At 37.9% G+C, this 22,955-nt stretch overlaps 1 protein-coding gene across 1 annotated transcript in view; it reads left to right on the top strand.

Moving 5' to 3' along the window:
- CPQ (carboxypeptidase Q) overlaps nt 1-22,955 on the top strand; it is a 159,671-nt gene that overhangs the window by 43,867 nt on the left and 92,849 nt on the right. Inside the window, exon 4 of the mRNA XM_071554112.1 lies at nt 13,232-13,439. Within this exon, the coding sequence (XP_071410213.1) occupies nt 13,232-13,439 (208 nt within the window). The remainder of the gene's footprint in view (nt 1-13,231; nt 13,440-22,955) is intronic.

Here is a 22,955-nt window from a genome sequence, read left to right as displayed (position 1 = left end):
ATAGCAAAAAAAAGGGAAACCTTTACCAGTGTAGTGTTCAAAAGTTTTTTCTTCTCTTCTGGCTCAGCCACTCCCCTAATATTACTGAGTCATGCATTTTGCTGGTGGCCTGATGGCCACCCATGTCGTAGTTAAGTCTGATCTTGTTGGGTACCATGAGCATCCACTGATTAGGTTTGGTAATATTCTGGAGTCAGTAAGATTTAGAGGAACAGTTTTATTCCACCTTTGCATTATGGTTCATATATATAAAGATGTTTAGTGTATAAAACTGCAGGTCTTGGGTTTCTTGTACTCATCTTTAAGAAGTTACAGCTGTGCTTGCTGTGAGTTGAGCACTGAGAACTTCAGCAGTTTTCTGTGATTTCCTGTTTCTCCCTAATGAGCTCCGGCTTTCTTCAGTGCTGCCAACCCCTTCTGACTCTGCATGAGTTTCTGAGGCTATGTAACCCCTGTTAGTAAGTTCAGAACCATCTGACGTGATTGTAATATCTTGATCCATGAATTCCAGGTTTGTTTTAATGTTCTTGCAATATTCAGTTTTCTTTTTTTACACTGACAATTGTCTCACTAGTATGTGGTGACCATAGTTGTAGAGGATTGATGGAAAACCTAAGAATGAAAAGCAGATAAAGATTACAGAGAGGGATCTGAGCAGTACAGTGCAAATGAATTATTTTCACAATGTGTGCATTTATTTTCAGCTGCTGATAAGATCTGAGAAATATGTGGACTATTATTTTGTTTCCCTGTAATTCTCCATGTTTTTTTCTGTGCAGCACTGAGGACTTTATCTGGAATGTTCGTATCCAGAGCACATGAGCATGTGGCTCTTGACAACTGGAAAACATTAAGCTCTACCAGAATGGTTGTGGCCAGAATAGTACAGAATTGGTGTCTGGTGTGTCCTAACCTAAGATTCTACTTTTTCATTAAAAAACAACCAACAAAACACAAAAAACCCCCAAACAACCAAAACCAAACCAATCAACCAACCAAACAAACAAACAAAAAGAAAAAAAAAGAGAGGGAGAGCGAGTAACGTGTCTGTTTCTTGATGTATTCTAGGTTTAACTCCATTCATTTCTAGTTACACAGCAACTCATTTTTTATTTTGATTCAGGTAATGCTGAAACAGCTTATACAGAAGTCTACTGTATAGATTCACCTGCCTATCCAATTTTATCACTTTCATGACTTATAATTGGTTTTCTGGTTTTATTTCCCTTTAAATGTGTTGTTTGTACTTCCTATAATATTCAAGAAACTTTTTCTATCTATTTGTTATTGTTCGTAATTGATGATGGTCCTAAAATTTATCTACATATTATAGAACCATTTCAGCTTGTAAATATCAAAGTTTTATTTATGAAACATGTTGAATCTTCTCTAAAACATCTCAAGTATTCTTTTCAAGGTTCACTGCTGATCTCCAAAAGTCAACACAGGGTTATGTGGGGACTCTGGCTGGATCTGTATGCTTCAGAGACTGTCTCATCAATACATAATGTTTTATTTTGATATGTAACTTTTTACTTATTTCATGCAAATTGAACAGACAACCAAATATAGGTTTTGCCTTGTTTGCTTAAACATGTGATTTAATGTGTATGGTTTACTCCAACATATTATGATTTCTCTTTACAAGAACTCTTGCACTGTTTTTCAGGGGATAGGGGGCCTCTTGTTTCTGCTGTTTCTTCCACTTCCCACAGTCTTGCTTGTGGCTTGCCCATATGGTAGGGTATTTCTGTATTATTTCATTAAATGTTTTTTTCACATAGGATGGCCTCACCCTGCTATGTTATCTCTGCTATGATGTATGTCAAACACTTAAATATGATTAGCTAAACCTGTTTGCATTATGAAACCCCTTATTTATGGCACACAAATTTTGACTTGTGTTTTTAGGAAGTCAGAGCCAATTATTCCACAGTTGTTGTTTATAATTGTTTTCTAGATGTAGCCTGATGTTCATGACAAGCAGTAATAATGGGCTCTTCCCTGTATAAGCAATGTCTTGTGCCTTGCAAATGTAACCATTTCAATTACTTAAATCCTTTTCTTCAGATTTGTTTTCCCCTTCAAATCCAGTCTCTTATTGTATTCATCTTTTTGCATCAAATACTAATTCTTTGGTCTTGCCTGAAGGGTAGGCCTAAATGGTGAAAATCCTTTTCCTTCAGGTTTATTAAGCGAGAGGTGCCGACTCCTGTCGCTGCTCTGCCAGTGATGCCAGCTTTGATTACTTTCCTCTTGTCCTCTCCTTCAGGTATCTTACACTTTCTTTCATTTTGTTTCTATATTTAGAAGAATGGTACAAACCTAAATCTGTAGCTTTGTTCTCTTCCAACTTTCCTTTTTAAATCTGGCCTTTGTTTGATATTTATAGACTGTTCCCATTAGCTGGATAGGTGACTAGTGCCTGTGACTTACGCTAAACTGTTTCACCTTACCTTGATTTCCTGGTCACTGTCCACAGCACTTCTGCCTTGGTTGTCTAGTGTGAATACTGCAAATACTCTGTGAAACAGAGAGCAGTTGTCTGTTATATGCTTCTTTTCATTATTACTATTATTAACCAGGATTATTCTTTGACTGCAATTTTTGGCTTTTTAATCTATTGTGATTGCAAAAGAAGAACATGTATTCTAAGAGTAAGAAGCAGAATACAACTACGTTGTTTCTGACTAATTTTTATTTGGATTTCTTCATATTAGTTTGCTGGTGGCTGTGAAGCACACAAAAAATGCCTCAACAAGAGATACTGAACCTCTGTACTGTTTAGCTCTGGAAAATTCAGATTAATTCTAGACATTTGTGCACCAGACAGCAAAAGATACTTTTGTCAGACAAGGGAGAATAATCATGTGAATCAACTAAAATGGAGGATTCTGAAGTTCCTTGTGTCCCTGTGGGATCTTAAGTAGCTCATAGTAATATCTCTCCCTGTTTACATGTAGTGGTAATATTTTTTGTGTGTTTATTTAGAATAACATTTGTACATTGTTTACTGCAAAGAAGACAACATTAAAAGTCAGCACTTCTAACCTGTGATTAAGTAGTCAATGGTAGATTCAGGGACAATTTGCCTGTGCCAAAAAACAAGTAACGGTTGTATTATTTCATAACAGTGGGTGACTGCTGATAAGTAATCCATTATATAACCCAGGGAGTTTATTAGGAAATAAAATGTAGTGTGTTTGATCGTTAACTTCAGATAGATTAAGATTTAACATTGGCCTAGCAGGGATCTGTGGGAACACTGGCAGTAGGTGAATGACAGAAAATTTGATTGTTAACTTCAGATAGATTAAGATTTCACATTGGCCTAGCAGGGATCTGTGGGAACACTGGCAGTAGGTGAATGACAGAAAATATAGTTTATTACCTTGGAATATCGTATTTTCAAATGTAAATGTTTAAAAATAATTAGTTGACTGTAGCTCGAAGGATTTGGATTTTGAGTTCAATTCAGTAACAACTCACCATGAGATAGCTGAAGCCACTGGAAAGACCATGAAGGAGTTGGAATTTCATAAAAGTACAAGACTTTTTCTTAGTAACAGCTCTTTATCATCAAGAACAATGCGAAATTTAGAAATCAGGTCCTGGGATTCAAATGTGATTTTTGCCCGAAGTCTGAGGTTCGAAAAGAGTGAATTCACAGATGGGTTGTAAGGAGGTTTTAGCTGTTCTTCTGTAATCTCTGTATTGCTTCCACCTCTTCAGGAAGTAGACTGTGCTCCTTCTTTGAGGAGAGAGAGAGAGATACTCCCTCTGAGTATCTCTACCTGCAGTCTCTGAAAAGGAAACAAGTTTTGCAGCTGCTGGTTTGAGGCTCTGAGAAAGTTGCAGTTGCTGTTGGGAAATGTGGGAACACGAGAAATTATGTGAAGGGACCAGGCAACTTGAGTACATGTTCTGTATCTCCAGAAAGGGCATTAGACGGATCCACATTTGTGCTCAAGGCCAAAGAGCTTGACAAGGGATTTAACACTGTCCAGGTGTACGCAGAATCCTGAGCAGCCAAGTTCATCTGAGACACCATCTAAAGCTGTAACTCCACAAAACTATGTAAGTTTTTTTTTCCCTCTTCCTTTACTTAGTTTATAATGCTGGCAATCTAGGAAAACAGAAATGGTATGCTACAGTGCCTGAGAGAATGGTAGCATTTCAGTCTTGCCAGAAATGCAAAAGAATAGGCAGACCTATGAGAAAACTTTAGCAGAGCCACTTAGAATAATAAGTGCAGCTGCAACTTAAGTTTTTAGAAACGTAACTGGTTTTCCATGCCTAAAATTAGGTTTTAGTCATATAAATCTTTGTATGGTACTTCTCAGTGACAATTAGCGATGGATTCCTTTAACCCTTTTCCATATATAGTGGTCCTTTTTATTCTGTGGGTATTTCCATGTTACTCAATGGAGTGGCTTAAGAGTTAGTGAAAGGAAGCCAGAATCCAGGCAATTATGAGACAATGACATGGAATTGGAATACACCATTGTAAAGCTTCAGACTTCTAGGTGATGCTTGTCTGTAGAAGTTTCCTGAGAAAGGAAGGAGAATTTCATTCTTCCCTCTAGTGTTTCCTGCTTGAGGTGTCTGAAGCTTTTAGTTTTGTTTGGTTTTAGTCCATATATGTTTGTGGCAGAAATTCTGACCTCCACCTGAGTTTTCCAGGAGGACATTAGAAGGGTTAACAGGGAGCAGAGCTTGTGAGCTGGACAGTCTGATTGTCATGGTTTCAGATGCTCCTCATCAGATCTGTTTCCCCCAAATGTTTGACCAGTCATGAACTGCCAAGGAAGAAGGTGTTTTACCAGCATTTTTGCAGCAAAGCTACTGAACAGTTTCATAGCTCTGGCAGCAAGAAGCATTACTGTGTGATTTACAGTGTATCCTGGGTTACGTCAACCACATCACCTGTTCATTGCAGGTGAACAGTCCAGTGGCTAAGTCAGAGTTCAAGCACTCTCCTTTTAAACCTGGAGTTTTGTTAATACTTGTATCTATCAGTGTATGAGACATATCACAAGATGCAGGTCAGTGAAACTTTGTCTTCATGTAGATGAAACTATTAAAACCCCACTTTGAGGGCTGTGTGTACAACGGCTTTGCAAGCTGCAGGTGATCTTTGGGCTGCACTTACAGAACAGTTGCTTTAAACTATGCGATAAATTTATGAACTGCACACATTCAGAGTTCTGTAGAATTCAGCATCTGTTTTTAGACAAACTAGTTTTGGAATAAGTACAATTTCCACTATGCTTACAAAGAAGTGTGGAATATTCTGCATAAAGGAATTTTAGCTTGATAGCTGCAAGGTAATTCAGCCAGTGTATATTAGCTTGTAAAACACAGTTCTGTTTCTAAAAATTATATGATGCACTTCTTTCTAATTAGGTATAGTTTAACAGGTGTTCTATTTATATTCTTCATGAAGTTATATACATGATCTCAGTGTTAACATTAATCATTCACAATCAGTAAGATAATTTTTCTTCACAGTCTTCTTCAGGGATGGAAAAAATTCCTAGGTAGCATATGAATGCTGGGGAGAAAATTCCCACTTTTTATTCTGTTACTGTCTTGCAGTGTTGCACTAAGTGGGCTTCAGTGTTTTTGTGTTGAGCCCTAGGGCTGTGGGGTGTGCACCAGTCTGTGAATGCAGGTGACTCACTGCGTGCCCCTCCTCATGAGGGTTGTCTGAGCAGGTGGGTGAGACCCCAGAGAAACAGGTGAGGAGGAAGTGAGGAAACCTGTGGTCCCCCCTGGCTATCCTCTTTTCCTGGAGCCACCAGAGGGGAGCTTGGAGAGTTCTGGCATTCTCATGGCTGTCTCTTTTCAGGTAGTCTGGAATCCCACAGTGTCACTAAATCCATACCACCTCAACTACCACAATTCATCTGATCTGACTGTGTGCCTGTATCTCTTGGTTAGGGCCAAAATCATTTGTGTATTTTGATTTATGTGCAGACTACAAAAGTCATGATGATTATTCTACTCTCCAATAGGCATTTACATTGCGAAAGTGTCACTGTATAATGTGTGAACTAGATAACAGGCAACTATAATGATCCAGTGATGTTAAAACAGTCCCTTTCATGTGGCACTACTAAAATCTCTTAGTTGAGAAAAAAATAAGTGGTGATTCCCCCTATTGTTTTTACTAACATATTTTTTATTCTCTTTTTTACTGGAATGGCAAAAGCATTGGGTTGTTTAACAGAACATCAAAAAGTTGTTTAATATTCTATAGAAATTAGATCTGTGGGAGTGAAAGAAGCATTTATGTAGTGAAAATGTTTCAGAGTTTCAGTTTTCTTCAGAAAATATAGGGACTCACCCAGGCAGATATAGTACAGTGGCTTCTGGTTTGCTCACTGCTTGAGACTGAATCCAGTCAGGCCCTTTGTTCTCTCTTCTCATATTCAGTTAGGTTTTGAAGCGTTCTTCCACCCTCACCGCTGTCTCCCCGTGCCCCTTTCTGTTGAGGTTAATGGAAGTGTTGCCACTCATTTTCAGTGGAAACAGGTTATACTCACAAACAAAGAAAAGATGACTGTATTTCTCCCTTTCCTCTCTTCTATTTCATTTCTGGGATTTAATTCTATGCTATCTAAGGTGATAATAACTATGTTATTCTGCTGTAGTTTTTCACTTCAAAAACTCTCCCCTTTTGCCCATTCACATAGTTGCCTTTGGTGCTAAGATACTGTTCTGTGTCCTGCTGTCTTCAGAGACATGTTTTCCCTCTGTCACTCCCATTCCTACCTACCTTACATTGTTTTTTTAGATTTTCTTTGTATTTCCTGTTGACGGTCAAGTCTTACTTTTTACACTTTAAAAATGTATCTCTATGAGCTTTTGTTTGCATTGCCCCAATATATTGAAGGGAAAAGGCGTTCCTAAATGCATGTGAGTTTTAAGATAAGTTTGTAGTTCATTTTTTATGAAGGACAGTGTCAGAAGAGTGTACTGTTATGAATGGTGTGTGACTTGGAGAAGGAAGGAAAGAAGAAAAGCACCATCCACAGCCTCTCCTGTGAGTTGGAGACTTTCTTCTGCCTCCTTTCAGGCATTCCTCCCCTCTACTTACCTCTGTAGTCAGTGATTAAAGGGGAGAAGTTTTATGGTGGTAAAACCAGTGTCCTCCATCCCTACCCTTTTCCTTCAGCTCACTGACTGTTGGCTGTGGGTTACCGTTAGCAATTACCATCTTTTGAAAGGAGGAGGAACCCCCCTGTGTTGTCCCATGATACATTATATTCAGTGCCAGGGGAAACTCATATTTCTGGTGTGACAATGTATATGCCTGTGTGTGAGAGAGCTGGACCTTCTCTGCTACATTCTGTCTGCAGTGAATCACAGATTTGGAAGCACTGATACCATGATTGCTCCTGCCGTGAAAGCTCTGATGCCACTTCGTGCCTGTTTGTGCCTGATAATTTTGTTGTAAGACTTCATGAATAATAAAAACCATCATTAAATGGAGGAGGTATGAAGGCCAGGTTCTAGACAGCTAGCTGTTACTTAGTTTGCTTTTGTATTGGTAGGTCTGTGATGCCTCTTCGTCTGATTCGCTGCTTTCCAAATGAAGAAAATGGGAGGAGGGTGTGTGTGTTGTTTTGGTTTTTGATTGTTCATTTGTTTGTTTGTATTTATTTATGACCTTTCTGCAGGTATAAAATATAACATCTGTTCTCAGTGAGGGTTTTTAAAATTTTTCTTGTGTGCTCACTAGTCTTTGGTGATAGAGCGGGGTTACTGAAGGTCTAAATAAAGCTCCAGCTCAAGTCTGGGAAACCAGGAGTTCAACAAGAAAATAAAAAAAAAGCCCATGAAGCCAGTAGCCTTGCAGCTGCTGGCAATTAGGATTGTCTTTGGCATTCCTTCCAGGAGACCTCTGCTAACATGCATCAGGCAGCTGCATTCTCACAAGGCAGGGATGCAAACACAGGACACAGCTTGGTGCTTCATGTTGAGCAGAAAGAGGCCAAACAGGTGTATAACTTCAATAAATCCCTCAAAATGTTGTCAGCTGCATGAGAGTCATCCTCATGTCTGTAAGATCCAGCGAGTTTCTTTTTCAGTTGCAGAGCAGATGATGCAAACTTCCATTTCCTATAGATCCTTGGAAAGCTTTGTGTGGACTTTTCTGCTTTCCCAGCAGTTGGATAGCCCCGGGGTGAAATTTGTTGGACTTTCTTCATTTGATCACTTTACCATTCACAGTTGTTTTCTGCTTCTTGTCTGAAACCCCATAACTAATTCATGCAATTTTAAAAAAATTCTGTGCTTACCATAGAATTCCCTTGGTGCTTATGGTACTGAATATTATAATGAAATACAAATATACACATGTTAGTTGCGTTCTGTAACCTGGGACATATGTAATTACAGCAAAGCTATTGTGCTTGCTTGGTAAAGCCTAATTTTAATGAGTGCCTAGCACTGATTAAATGCAGTTTTCTAAATGTTAATTCAAATGGAGTCCATGTGGTAACAGAGTACTGCTGTGCTCTTTTTCAAAGGGAATTTTCCTTGGTAATGCTGGTAATTTCTGGAGCCTCTGTTACACTTCACTACACTTGTGCAGATGCTACATCAATTAAAGCTTGGTACAAAGTAATCTGGAAGATACTGTATGGATAGATTCCAAATGCTGTAACTTGGGTAACAGACTGTTATATTATTAATTCCATACTTGTATTGTATTTTTACTCCTTAGTTTCTTAAAATTTTCTGTGCGTATTCCTATTTGGTTTTGAATTTATCAGTCTTGATATCATTTCAACTTACTGTAAGCCAACAAATCAAATCCTACAAATACAATATAAGAAGCAAACAAAGCGAGAGAATATTGGGACAAATGATGACAGAAACACAAAATTAGGCTGAACTTGTTTCTGTCATATTTTGCCATATGGCTGTCAATAGGGAATAGTCTGGATTTTATTTTTATAGACCTAATTCTTCTGAGAAGATTAACAATACTTTTGACATTTGAATAATTGCAATTACAGTTTGGCCTCTCTATCCAGATAATGGTAAGAATCTTGAAAGAGCATGCACAATTTCACTGCACACAAGGACAAGTTTTCTTTTGTAAGGACTTTGTGGTGCTGAAAAAGGGGATTTACTTGAATGGAGTTCAGGCCTTGCCATGCTGCTCCTGATGCAGAGAAAATCACAAGAGTGAGGCACTCATGAATAGCAACTCTCCACAGCTAAGCTTGAGAGCCAGATGTAGAGTTTCCCTTCTCTTTTACTGCAGTATGTTTCATTGCTCACTTTAAAGTGTAAAGCTTTGTATGTGGTGGGATTTTCTGTGATATATAGAAAATACAAGTGAAAAAAACAAAAGTATGAGGAGGATGTGAGCCTATCACTGACAATTAAGGCTGTGATCTTGCTATGGTTACAGCTAGTGATTAATATAGTTGTGGTTTTATTCAGGAACATATTTTATTTTTTAAGTCAATCATAACAAAATAGCTGATCTGATATGAATTCTTAGTTTATATCTGGTTCATGCAGTGAATATTGCATGGGTCCTGTAGAAAATAGGTAGTCACATATGTAATTAGAGTCTCTCAATGTCTTTGAGTGAGTAAAGTAAAGATACTTACACAACATTCATTTTGTATTTCCTAACCCTAGATTGCTTTTTGAGGTTGATGTGCAGAATGGTGCATTGAGGGTGTGTGTTTTTTCACACTATGGCTGAAGTACATCTTTGTAAGCTTTTGTATAATCAAGGTTTGGTTGGGTTGTTTGTTTTTTTTTTCCTTTAGCCATGTTAGAGTTCTTGTAATGTCATGCTTGCTTCTCTCTTTAGGAGATTGCTGTCTTTGTCTGAAGCTTCACCTTGAATTCTATTTTCCATCAAGAGTACCCAGTTTAGCTTGAAGCACTGGTTTTTATACAGATTATTTTTGCCTGGGCATTTTAGCTTATCTTAGAGCAAGGGTTAGAAGTGCAGGAACAAAGTAAAGAAGCATGCAAGGTCAGCTACCACAGTAATGAGACTTAGAACTGAGCTGACACCAGCAACACATCTTTTCATCTGTATTTTGCTCCACATTTGATGGTTTTACTCAGAAAAGAAACTAACTAGCTGTGTCTTGAGTTTTCTATTCTTCCTTTATACTTTCCTGTAAGACAGAACTAGTCATTTGACATGCACTTCTAATAGAGAAAATGCCTTTTTTGTTTATTTGGTTTTTGGAGCCTTTCCTCTGCTTTGTTATTTATACCATGACACTTCTCTTAAATGCTTTCCAAGATGCAAAATCTAGGGGTTTATCAAAAGCAAAATTCATCCACTTTACTTATCTGAATCTTGTTTCAGAACAAGAATGTCAGGACCAAATGACAATGAATTTTTATTAGCATTAATAGGTATATAGCGATCAATCTAGCTAGATGTGTTCAATTTTTTCAAGTAGGTTAAATATGTGAGGTGAGGTGATGCAGTAGATCTAAAATCAGAACGGAGATTTTGTTAAGAAAATTAATAAAAAAAAATGGAAGAATGACTCACCTTCTCTCTACTGAAAACTCAACTATGGTATTTGACTATGGGTATGTTATCTATTAATTGGCCTAATTACCCTTAAAGTTTTGCAAAATGAATTCAGCCTTCGTTGAATGACAGTATATGACAATGAGAGTGTGTGCCTGAAGCAGCAGACGTCACTCCCAGGTGTTAGTGGGAAATGCCAGAGGTCCACCTTGCTTGCCTGCAGGTGCCAATCTTTTAAAGCTGAATGCTGATTTTGAGTCACAGTTGCTTTGGATCTCTGTAGCTGGTTCTGTGTGATGCTTTTCTTTCTTTTCCTTTTCAAGGGGTAGGGAATGGTAAATGCAAGAGATTTTTTTCTTGTTTTTAAGTAAAATCTTTTTTCTTTAAAAATAATAGTCACAAAGTCATGTTTGTTCAGGCTCAATGAAAAAAATCTTCCTTACCCCTAGTACAAAAATTCTTCCTCCTGAACTACATCCGCTTTACCCTGTTTTGAGCCAAACTCAGGAATTTTTCTTTCCATCTGTCACACAGTGTCTGCAAGAATTTCTATTTTGTTCAGTTAGTTCTTGCTCAGGTCTTGCCATATGGTCAGTAGCCTTTCCAGTTCTCGGATATCTCTGCATAAAAAAACCTTAATTTGCTTTAGTTTGATTATTTTTATGTACTCTTTGGCACTTTATTAAGCAATTAATTATGTAGATGATATACTTAACACATGGCATGTTTTGTGTGCATGTAAACTTTAATCAGGTGCTTCCCAGGATGCTTAGTGTCTGCCACAAATGTTTTCTATGTGAGTTTATCTTGTAGCATTAGGAAAATACAGTACTGTGATACTGCTTTTTGTCTTTGTACTGGTAATGCTTAAGGTCCATTTCCCTTTCTGTAGCAATTATTTGGACAGTCCTCCATTCCCTTCAGGTCCTGGTATTGTCTGAAGAGTTGCTGGCTCTGCCCACCTGTGCCAATATGTCTTAATTTGGGTAGTTGGGTTTACCTTTGTAATCTTGGCAAAATAGTAGTTTGAGCATAAAAATCACACTACCAGGTGACTTCAAGGTTTATTTTTTGGGTGATCTGGGTAAATTTTGTACATACAAGCATTCATTCATTTGGGATGTGTAAGCATGTGTGATCATCAGCAGGTTGTCAGAAGCTTTAACCAGAGTTGTGGTGGAACGCTGGGATTGAGTATCTAAAGAAATATAGTTGCTACTTATATTGGAGAAACAAATACAGTTTTAGAGGTTTCTTTTGTTGAGCATCTGTAAAATAACAAGGACAAAAAAGTGTACACACCATGTTAGTACTAGGACATAATCTTGCCAGGAGATACAGGTGAATGGATTAGTTTAAAATGAGCAGAAGAAAAAGAGTTTCTGCTCAGTTGTTGAATGCAGGGCATTTATTTTTTGAACATTAATACATGAAATTGTCATCTCTCTTTTTTTCAGTGTGTTTATTTTACATTGTTTGGAAAGTCTCCTGGTTCACATGCTGGGTATATCCCCAAACACTCAAAGAAATATTAAACATATGCACAATTTAGAAATGGGGATGAGGAATGCCTTTTTTGTTTATTTTCCTTCAAGGACAAAAGGAAAAAAAATAGAAAAAAAAGATCTGAACTTATAAGTCTGTGTAAGTTTATCCCACTCAGGGAGGATTATGTGGCACAAGACATTCTGAGTACAAAGGTAACTGTTCTTTCAAAGGTGAGCTGTGGGTCACCCGTCCAGCAAATCTGATGGAAGAGGCACCAGCCATCGTATGAGGCTCAGCCATAAACAACTGGGAGCAATAATTTCCTGAGCTGTTGCCACCTAATAAACAGATCTGTCTGTATTCTGAAGCAGTTCCTATAATACCTCTGCAACTGGTTTTTAGTATTTTCGTGTCAAATAATTATTTATACATATCTTCTCTGTGGGTTATGTTATTTATTGCAATATGACTTGTTATTATTGAGAAGGATTTATTCTTCTAAACAAATAGAACTGAATAATCTTTCCCATTTTACCTAATCTATAATCTTACTAAGTAGATTTCTGCCTTCTTCCTTACATCTCCTCCAGAAATGAAGTGAGGGTTTTTCCCAGTCTAGGAGATGTAAAAATAACCCAAGTTTTAATTTGTTTTATTTAGTTTAAATGTATTTATAAAATGTGTTTGCCACTGTAAAAAGGCTCATAGGTGAAGATTCTCATGCCATGTTCATGGTTCTGGGAATCTGGCTCTGGGTGGTCCTGCTTGAGCAGGGAGCTTGGACCAGATGACCTCTAGAGGTCCCTGCTGACCTCAACTGTTCTGTGATTCTGTTATATAATAAATGGAAAACAGCATCAAAATGTAGTAGTGAATTGTAATTTTATTACTTGACACAGCGAAAAAAAAGAACACACTTCTTGCAAACTGTTCACTTACAGACTTTTCATTGCTTTTCTTCCTGATAACACATTGAAGAAATTGTGGTATCAGAGCATGTCAAAGTATAGCAATGACCTAAATTGAGCTGACACAGAATACATTTCCAGATATATATAATGGCAACAGTCTGATTAGTGTAAAAGCACTTGATGTATTTTATTGAAAGGTTTATTGAAAATAATAAATATACCCTTTTTGAGAGTCTTTTTAATGATAAAAAAATTACAGAGCTAAGTTGTTAACACTGTGTTTTTATTTTTCTTTTAACAGCCCACATACCGGGGGGCAGAGTTACCAGCCTGGTGTACCCCAAATTCCCACTGCTTGCATCTCTGTAGAAGATGCTGAAATGATATCACGAATGTCTTTCCGGGGCACTAAGATTGTTATGCACCTGAAGATGGGAGCTAAGACCTATCCAGACTCTCCATCTTTTAACACCGTGGCAGAGATAGTTGGAAGCAAGTATCCAGAGCAGGTGAGTGAGAATATACAAAAAGACTTTTCTTTAAAAATATGAAAAATCAAACCCAGAGAACAGCCCTTCCTAAGAAATCGCTGCAAGAAGTAACTTTTATACACCTGCTCTTCTACATTTCAAACATCTCAGCTTTTCAGTCTTTTTCAGGTTACAGGTTTCATTGCTATGTTTAACAGGTGGTGTATGTGTGTTTGGAGTAATAAACCATCTGCACCGAAAAGTATCTGCAGATTCTGTTTGAACATTAGATAATCCTACATTGTTGGTTTCCATTTGTAAGACTTTTTTTCCAAATTCTGAGCTAAAAATCATGCAAACTGAATCCACGGTCCTGAAGGATTTGTGCCTGGTATGAAATCTTCTATGTCAGCTTGCAACATGGAATGACTTTTCTGGCAGTATGGTTTATTGAGAAAATGCTGATGTAACCCCAATTACAGCACCATGAGAAGTTGCTGCTAAAGTACATACTGAGCCACAATTCTTTTTTAAACATTGTAGTTTCACAGCTTCAGTGGAATTACTATCTCTGACCTTTAAACCAGGCATAGCTCTTGAAAGATTTTATCTTTTCTGGGATGGTAGCTCTTTACCTTTGGCTTGTGGTGTCTGGAGATTCTCAGTGTTAGCATGAATGTACAGTTTCAGAAGCTTGATCACTGGGGAGGGGAAAAGTATCTACCCCCATGGTGGATTGTTTTGCATACCACCCCATGTGAGTCTAGGTTCATGGAACACATATTTACCAAGTTAAATGCTCCAGCTTCTAAATCAGGGTACAGTTAAGTTAATTTTATGTCATTTGCACTTTTAACAATGTTTCTAACCAGTTAATCTTTCCTGCATTATGTTTTGTGTATTTCAAAATTTGACATTTCAGGTTATGAAGTGTTCAGATGTAGATTTCAAAGATATGTTAAGGTACTTGCCTCTTCTTGATTTTCTCTTTGCTGTCCTGCTCTGTTTTTTAAGTAATGAAGTGGATTGGGATCTCTTTGCTTCTTCCACTGAGAAGCTCATTTTTTTTAAACACTGGGTAAAAGCTTATTTACAAGCCCCCTGCTGATGTTAATGGGAGTGGTAGTGGACACACTTTGAAAATGTAACCAAGAAACAGGAAAATAAAACAAGTGAATGTTTAGGGTTTTTAGTACTCAGTGTCTCTTGGAGCCTTAATGGGTGCTTCAACACACTCATTCCGCTGCGTTACTCGGGGAAAAATGGGAACCATCTAGCTATTTAGGCAATAAAATACATTGCAGTCCTAAACTCTTACAGTGCCTTTTATACCAAAGTGTTTCAAAATGCAATACAGATCCAGGGCAACAGAAAGGTGCCATTTCCATGGGCCAGAATTTCAATTTAAGTTTTGAATTGGAACAAAAGCAAATTTGGATCTCTGAACTCCGGGTGAGAAATCAGCAGTATCTTACAAAGGTCTAAAGCAAAACGGTTTGAAATTAGGTTGAAGCCTGTGAAACATAACTGGTCACATGTATTGCTTCAAAGTATAACTTAAAATCCTGGAACAGTTGAAAATGAGAATTGTTGTAGGACACTGAAGAAGTCTGGTGAAAAGTGATTCAGTTTGAGATGTAACTGCACGCATAAGTGTGCTTGTGTTCATTTGTATATTGACCAGAATTTATTATACTACTTGATTTATAAATAATTCATTGACTTCTCCCATGATATTTTAACGTCTTTATTAAAAATAATCACCATGAACTGAAATAATATTTCTCTGACAGTTTTATCTGTAGCAAGCGATGTTGAATAATATTATTTAAATCCTTTGGAGAAGAAAGCATTTTATTGTTTTTTTCTTACCTATTTAGAGTTTTTTAGGGGGTTCTTTTTTGTTTTGATTATTTTTGTCTTTATTTGACAAATTTTGTAGCATTTTCAGTTCAGTTCCTCCTTTTTCAGTTTTCCGAGTGTTTTATACGGATTCTTGCATTTAGCAACTGGGAGAGGGGGTGGAGCGTGGTGTGGTAAAATTAGAAATATGTTAAGGAAAACAGAAAAAAAATTTGACGTATTTCTGTTCTATTTTCCTAAAGGTTTCCTGTAGTTTAGACTTAGCGTTCTGCAAGTCACTGATGCTGCAAGAAATGCTTGATATCATCAAAATTGATACTCAGAATTGTCAAACCTGTGAACCTTATTTTAGGCAGCTATGCTTAACTTCAACACATTTACTTTTCTGAATAACTTCAAGCAGTAGAAGAAATGTGATTACTGCTTTGTGAAGCATCAAGCTCTCAGGGATGCATTCATCTTCAGAAGTGATGATGTGACATGAGTGCAGATGTCCTGTTGCTTTTTGAGAGAGCTCTGTACCTATTGCTCAAGTATTTGTGAAAAATTAGCCCCCCGATACTTCAGATTTTGTTTTTGCTTTAACCTTTCTGTTTGGCCAGCCAATAGGCAGTAAGCACATGCTTCAACTAAGAAAAATGTACAGTGAAACCTACTGCAAGTAGAAACGTTGCAGTATCAAGTTTGTAGGTGGTGTAGAAAGCTTCTGAACAGAAAAAGGAAATGGATTTTGTCATGCTGTCAGTAAAATTCAGTGTCTCACCAATGTCTCTGTTCTTTTTATCATTGTGTCACCACTTCTAAGTTAGGAAAAGGCTGCTCTCCTCAGACAAGACCCTTGCTAATGTCAGAGCAGGCATGACCATGCATGTTCCTAGCAGAGACACCCGCCATCCTCATCAGTCTTGAGGCTCTCATTTAGTGTCTGCTGAGGCATATTACCTGTAGGTACCCAAAGGAGGTGAGCCTGTGCCTAGAAGATAATGAATTCAAGATCACCTTTTCTTCATCTAAACAGATGGGAAGAAGTGGGATCAAACATGCTATGAGTTGATGCCCTGGCAGCCTTTCTGAGCTTGGGATCCCATTCTCCTGGTGCTTAGGACAGCAGCAAGAGCAGGAAACCTGTGGGTTGTGGGACTTAATGTATTTAAGCTTGTGTGGCTACTGAGAGTTGAGACAAACAGTTTGTGGAATGATAAAGGTATGGTAACAGAACCTGCTGAGGTCCAGGCTATTGCAAGCTAGAGACATTTACAGTCTGTTCCTGTCATTAGTTTGGAGGAGAATTTGAAGCACACTATTGCGCCTAGGACCATGCTGTTAACATCCTTTTGTACTCTGTTGTGCACTGGTGAGACTTTTTATTTGAACTATGTCAGCTGACACTGGAGACTGACTGACTGAGAATTTTTCAACATGTTTGTCTTCTCATTTTAATGCAGATTTAACATGTTTGGTCCTAAAGTGCAGCAGCAACCATTCCCAGCTCTGGGGAAATGCTGTAAAAAACAGCTGTTAGTTGTTAATGTGGCCTCAATGTACCTGATGTGCCAAACAGAACCACAGAATACTTGTTTAACTGAAATGGTATCAAAATGGATAAAGACAGAATTCTTCTATAATTATGACTTTGTGTCTTTCTCTACTGTGTATTTCTGGCTGTGCAGTGCTGTTTTACTTATCCTACAGTTGCTAAGTGATAGAAAAACTGTTTCCTAAGTGCCCTACAAAGTACATAAATTGAACGGTTGCTCATTATTCTGTGATCTAGCATAAGTACTGTAGAGCAGAAACAGAGGAGCTCATAAGTGGTTTTTTCAGAATTCTGAAGAGCTGTTCTAGGAATTCACTCTACAAAGCTTTTCTGCCTTCTGTTTTTATGGAATGCTGTATCTACAGTATGTACCATTTGAAAAGTGACTCTATTTTGTACACCACAAGCATGAAAGACCATTGAAGAATGTACTGTAGCTCAGAGACAAGTTTGGACAGCCCTTTGAAATTAAAAGTCCTAGGGATAACCTGAGAAACAGAGGTGCTAACATAGTAGATTGTGAAGCTCTTTACCGATTTGTGATGGATGTAACAGAACCTGTTCTGCAAAGGAAATAGCTGCTTATTTATTTTTTCATTCTTCTTCATTTTCCTATTTCAAAGATCAGCCCTCTCTCAGATTTTGTGATACCGGGCAAAGATCCAGGGAACAAAAGAACATAAAAATTGTGAAGGTTTCTGAGCCTGTCAGGCACTCATGCACATAACAGAAAAATAATTTGTAGACCAAAAAAGCCCATCCCAACCCCAGGAAAAAACCCACAAAACAACCAGGCTTCTCTGAAGATGTGTAAATGTTGTTTTATGGCCTGGCATCAGTTCTACATATGTTAACAAAATGTCTATCCATTAGCTGTTTGATGTGGCTTACAGACATCCCTATGCTCAAAGTAAATCATGCATACAATAGAGCTTTGAGGAAAAATGTTTTAAGAGCCTGATGCCATCACGTCATGGCTCCATTATCACATTTTCTCCATGTGGGTTCTTTTGCTATTCATTCCAAAATGTTGAAGAGTTTCTAAGTGCAGTTCTGTGAGTCTCTCTCCTGTGACTGAAAGCTGATGCCTGTTGCTGCTAGAATTTAAGTGAATTAAAAATAATGAGGAGATGGTTATGGAGTTTTGGGCTTGAGAGTTTTGAGAGTGCCAGCCCATTACTTGATGACAGATGGGCAAGGAGAAGTAAAAGAGAAATGGTGGAAAGCAATGAGAGAAAATGTGAAGAAGGAACATTGGCATTGTTAGGAAATGTTGTCTTTTCTTTGAAGTATTGGTGTCAGTATTTGGTGAAATAAGTAACACCCTCTGGTTGTGTTTGTTTTGTACTATTAATTGGTGGGGTTGTCTTTTATCCTGCGCCTTGTGGGAGAGGCAATGTTGCTGTCTTTTGCTCTTAAACAGAGGTCTTGTCATGATAACAATCAATATAAAACTGGTATGGAGGAAAATTTTTCTTTGTAACTTGTCAACTAACTTCCTTCCTTCCTTCCTTCCTTCCTTCCTTCCTTCCTTCCTTCCTTCCTTCCTTCCTTCCTTCCTTCCTTCCTTCCTTCCTTCCTTCCTTCCTTCCTTCCTTCCTTCCTTCCTTCCTTCCTTCCTTCCTTCCTTCCTTCCTTCCTTCCTTCCTTCCTTCCTTCCTTCCTTCCTTCCTTCCTTCCTTCCTTCCTTCCTTCCTTCCTTCCTTCCTTCCTTCCTTCCTTCCTTCCTTCCTTCCTTCCTTCCTTCCTTCCCTCCTTCCCTCCTTCCCTCCTTCCCTCCTTCCCTCCTTCCCTCCTTCCCTCCTTCCCTCCTTCCCTCCTTCCCTCCTTCCCTCCTTCCCTCCCTCCTCCCTCCCTTTCCTCCCTCCCTTTCCTCCCTCCCTCCCAATTTTAAGGCTAAAGTCCATGCTAGAGTTTTGTGGTGTAAAGCTTGGCAAATATTCTAAAACTGGAATTACCTATTTAAAACCCAAGGCCTGACTGAAAGCATTTATTTCTGGTAGGGAGAACTTGGCCATAGTTTGACATCTGATTAATTGACTGTTGCACCCTAATGTATTCATGTGTTTTGGAAACTTCAGTATCTGGGTTTGCAATAGCTACAACTTAAAAGTCATTTGTACATTATGGGGTTGATGTTAAGGGGTAACAGTTAAACAAACTTAGTACTACTTAGATGTGTGTGCCTGAAATATTGGTAGAACAAGTGAGTTGTATATGTGGAAGGAAGATTCAAAACAACCTCAATACTTTGTGGAGTTCAAGTATTTTCAAAATTATTAGACCGTATCTGTAAATGGGGAGGTGAGAGTGAGGCAGAGGTTCAGTCTCTGCTGACCTTGGAGACACCTGAAGCCACTGCATGTCTCAGCTTGGTGATGCCAGAGGAGAATCAAGGGATGTGCTCCCCTAGGTGTCAGCAAGCCAGCAACTCTTTGAAAGGGTTCTCCTCTTGCAGGCACAGTTGCTGTCATTGCATATGAACCATTGCAGTATGAAGGAAAAATGTATTAGCTTTAATTACCACCAACAACTGGTCTCCTGAGGGAGCAGGACCTTCTTGGAGTGTGCAGGCTCAGCTCACTGGCATACAGCTGGTGACGTTACTGCAGCACCAGGGTGACAGTTTCAAGGGATGAGGACATCTAGATGGCCTTCCTCACTAGAGTCAAGTGAAGTTTGGAAGAACTGCGTGATGCTGTCACCCTACTATACCTGTTCCATTTCTGTTCTCTTGATGTAAGTTCAGACAGTGGGCTTTCTGCCTTCCACCTGAGCTTGGGCACAGATACTGCCACATACATGACAGCTGGCTGCCTACCCCAGCCCCTTTCTTTTTTTGAACATAGGCTGGTGTCTACCTAAACCTACTTGCTGGTCTTTTGCTCTATCCACTACTCTTAAGAGTATTTGGTTGGGTTTTAAATTCCTCTGTGTTCCAAACTGCAACCAACTAAACTGTGAGACTAGAAATTAAAGTAACATTTAGAGTGCTTGTTCTGTTGGCTAGCAAATTCTTCAGAGCATGCAGTTTTGTAGTCCTTTTGATGTTGTGACTATAAGCAGGTACACTATAATGTTCTTTTGTTTCCACCCATTCCAACTCCCACACAGCATTTTAAAGAATTACTGTGGGATTTTATTTCAGTAATAATTTACAAACACACATAGGGTTTACAGAATGGTTGTAGAAGCTTTCTTTCTTCACATTGAAAATATATTCCAAAATTACACTGCATCTTTCTTGAGTTCTGATATGCAAGAGTATCTAAAGGTAGTTCTGGGTTTGGCAGATGATATTTGCCTGCAACACAAAGTAAGTAACGCCACAATACTGAGGAGTAAGGAGGAAAGAAACTGTATATTACTTTTCATTGTAAATAAGTAGGTGCTAGAAACGGTAGTGCCAAGTGCCAAGGATTAGTTTAAAAACCACTGTTCACTACAGGGGTGGTCAAATACCTGTAGTTGTATGTTTGTATTTGTTAGGTGCAGACTGTATGTTAAACGTTGTGCAACAGAAGGAGAACTATTCTTGTCTTTTGATAATTACTGTGCTAAAACATGCTTTCCATGCAAATTTAATGGAAAACTACTTGCCTTAGAGCATTTGGGTTGGATATAGAGGGCTGTTTGACACAAATTCAAAAATTCCCACACACAGGACCAATGTGGAGGAACACCTGACAGTGAGATTTTAGACAGTGAACAGAGCTAACATTGTTAATGAAGTGTGATTGGAACAACTGAGAGAGATGGTTACTCAAGGGTGTAGCAGAGTTCATAATTTTGGTGTGCAGAGGTGGTGAAACAGGGAACCTATTGCAGACTTGTAGGGTTTTATGCATTACTTTGCTGCTTTGTGAGAACTGAAAGTGTGGAGAGATGGTGTTAACAATAAGCTGACCTCATTTGGTGTGGTCTTTAAGAAAATTAGTCAAGACCTTGGTTTACTGTCAAAGTACATGCTTAAAAATGTTGCTATAATTTGTCCTTTTTTTTTAAAAATACTGTTGTTGTATAATTTATACAGTGTCATTGGTCTACAAGTCCCTGAGGCTTCTGAGACCTTAACAGCCTTGAACTTTAGTACTCTAACTTTATTGTAAATTTAGTAGCAATGATGCAAAAATATTTATTATAGTTTGGCAAAGAAAAATACACTGCAAAACACATAATACCAGTACCATCTGTCCAAAATGATTGTTAATAAAATGTTAAAGATCTCGTGAGGCTGACAGTCATAAAACTTAATTAAATAAAAAATGAGTTTTGTTCATAAAAGTTTCTCATTTATTATCAGTACTTATACCAACAGCATGTCATGATGTAATATGTAAGTTATCTAAAATTTCATTGTGCACAAATATAATGGACCTTTGGACAAAATCCTGATTTACATGGTTGACTCTTTTCATAGTCTTTGTCACAAATTTAAACTGATTTTTGTGTTTAGCACTGAGATCCGATTTCTTCTTTCCTGAAGTTGCAAAGGGAAGAAAAAGGACGTCTCACAGGGCCTTTAGCAGAAAATGCATTTTGTACTACAGGTTCTGTAGATTTGGGGTTTTTTGTGCTGAAAAGCATGTTCCTCCCAGTCTGCATTTGACTTTTATTTTAGTTCTTATTCTGCTATTTATTCTATAGACTGGTTTACAAATTTGAACACAAATAAATTGAAATGTTTATTCTTCTGATAGTTACATAATTCCTTGACATCTGATTTCTATCACAGTGTTTGAATTTACAACCATAATTGTGAAATATTAGTCTAAAGAACAGTGTACAATGTCATGGTATAAATTACACAATAAAATCCCTCCAGTGTTCCATTTCATTTACTCAGACATTATCATATAGAGGGTGAATGGAATAATATCATGATGTACGATTAAATAGTCTGTAAACCATATTGCTTTATAAATTACACCAAGTCAGTGCGGTTTTTTTTCCCCTAGAGTGCATATAAACAAATAGAAGTAGAATCCTTCCTGTATTTTAAATATTTTCACTTGACAGGGAAGGATATTAATGCTGTGTCAGTACTTCCGTAATTCTGGGCTTTATTTTTTTAATTTTGTACTTGGAGCAATGATCATTGTGCTTAGTTTTTACTTTCAATGAGGTCAGCTGAACAGAGGATTTTTCTCATCCTCTTTGTGTGCCAAGTTTAATGTGCTGCTTATTGGAGAAGGCACTTCATGAAATAATATTCTTTCACTGTAATGGAATTTGTTGCTATAAGGCAAATATGTATGTGTGTGTGTGTGTATATATACACACGCAAACATACACACATACATGAGATAGTTTTAGGACGCTGCCTTCTGTGACATGTTGCTCGGCAAAGTGGAGCACATTCTGCCATTCCAAATGGGAAATCTCTGTCATCCAGCTTCTTGCCAAGCGAGTGATTACTGAGTTCTGAAAAGTGATGTCCTTCATCGTCTACTTTCCCCTTTCAAATAATCAGGAAGAGGATGTGAGGTCACATTATCCTTTGTGAAGGAAAGGAAAGACCGTATCTTTTAACTGTTGACAAATATGTTCCTCTTTGGCTTATCTTACAAGCAGATACTCCGCTTGTATGTGTGCTCTGCTTGTATGACTTTGGTATTGTAAACCTGAAGTCTTGGATTTATGTTCACTTCTGGCAGAAGTCCACTGACCTTATTCCATATGTTAAAGTGCTCCAGGGTTAGATTCACTTGGCTGGAATTAATATTCGGATGATACTTTATTTGACCATCTCTTAACATGTTCCACAAGTTGTTCTGTGAGTCCTTCTGGAAGACTGCACCTGTGCATATAAATAGGCTATAGTTAATAACCCTATTTATAGCAAGCCCAAGTCTGATGGTTATTTCTCATTCATTAGAGTTGCTAACCTTCAAGTAAGTTCAACAAAATAATTGAATTTCACCCTTACCCACTAAGTATGGTGCATTTACTTTTTCATCAATTAATTTAGGAGTTTAATTTAAAATTGCCGAGACAAATTGACGTGCTGATTTTCAGAAGAGAGATACCGCTAAGTATGAAGAAATATAAATAAGCTGGCTCTGATACATTGGTTACATTAAAAATAAAAGATAAGGAAATATTCTAGATTATATGAAAATACATAAACTTTATATTCTTTTATCTGTGGTCTT

This window comes from Pithys albifrons, chromosome 4 (assembly GCF_047495875.1).
Source record: "Pithys albifrons albifrons isolate INPA30051 chromosome 4, PitAlb_v1, whole genome shotgun sequence".
Classification (NCBI taxonomy): domain Eukaryota; kingdom Metazoa; phylum Chordata; class Aves; order Passeriformes; family Thamnophilidae; genus Pithys; species Pithys albifrons.
The sequence above is the reverse complement of the archived record's forward strand: the minus strand, read 5'-3'. Positions and strand labels throughout refer to the sequence as shown.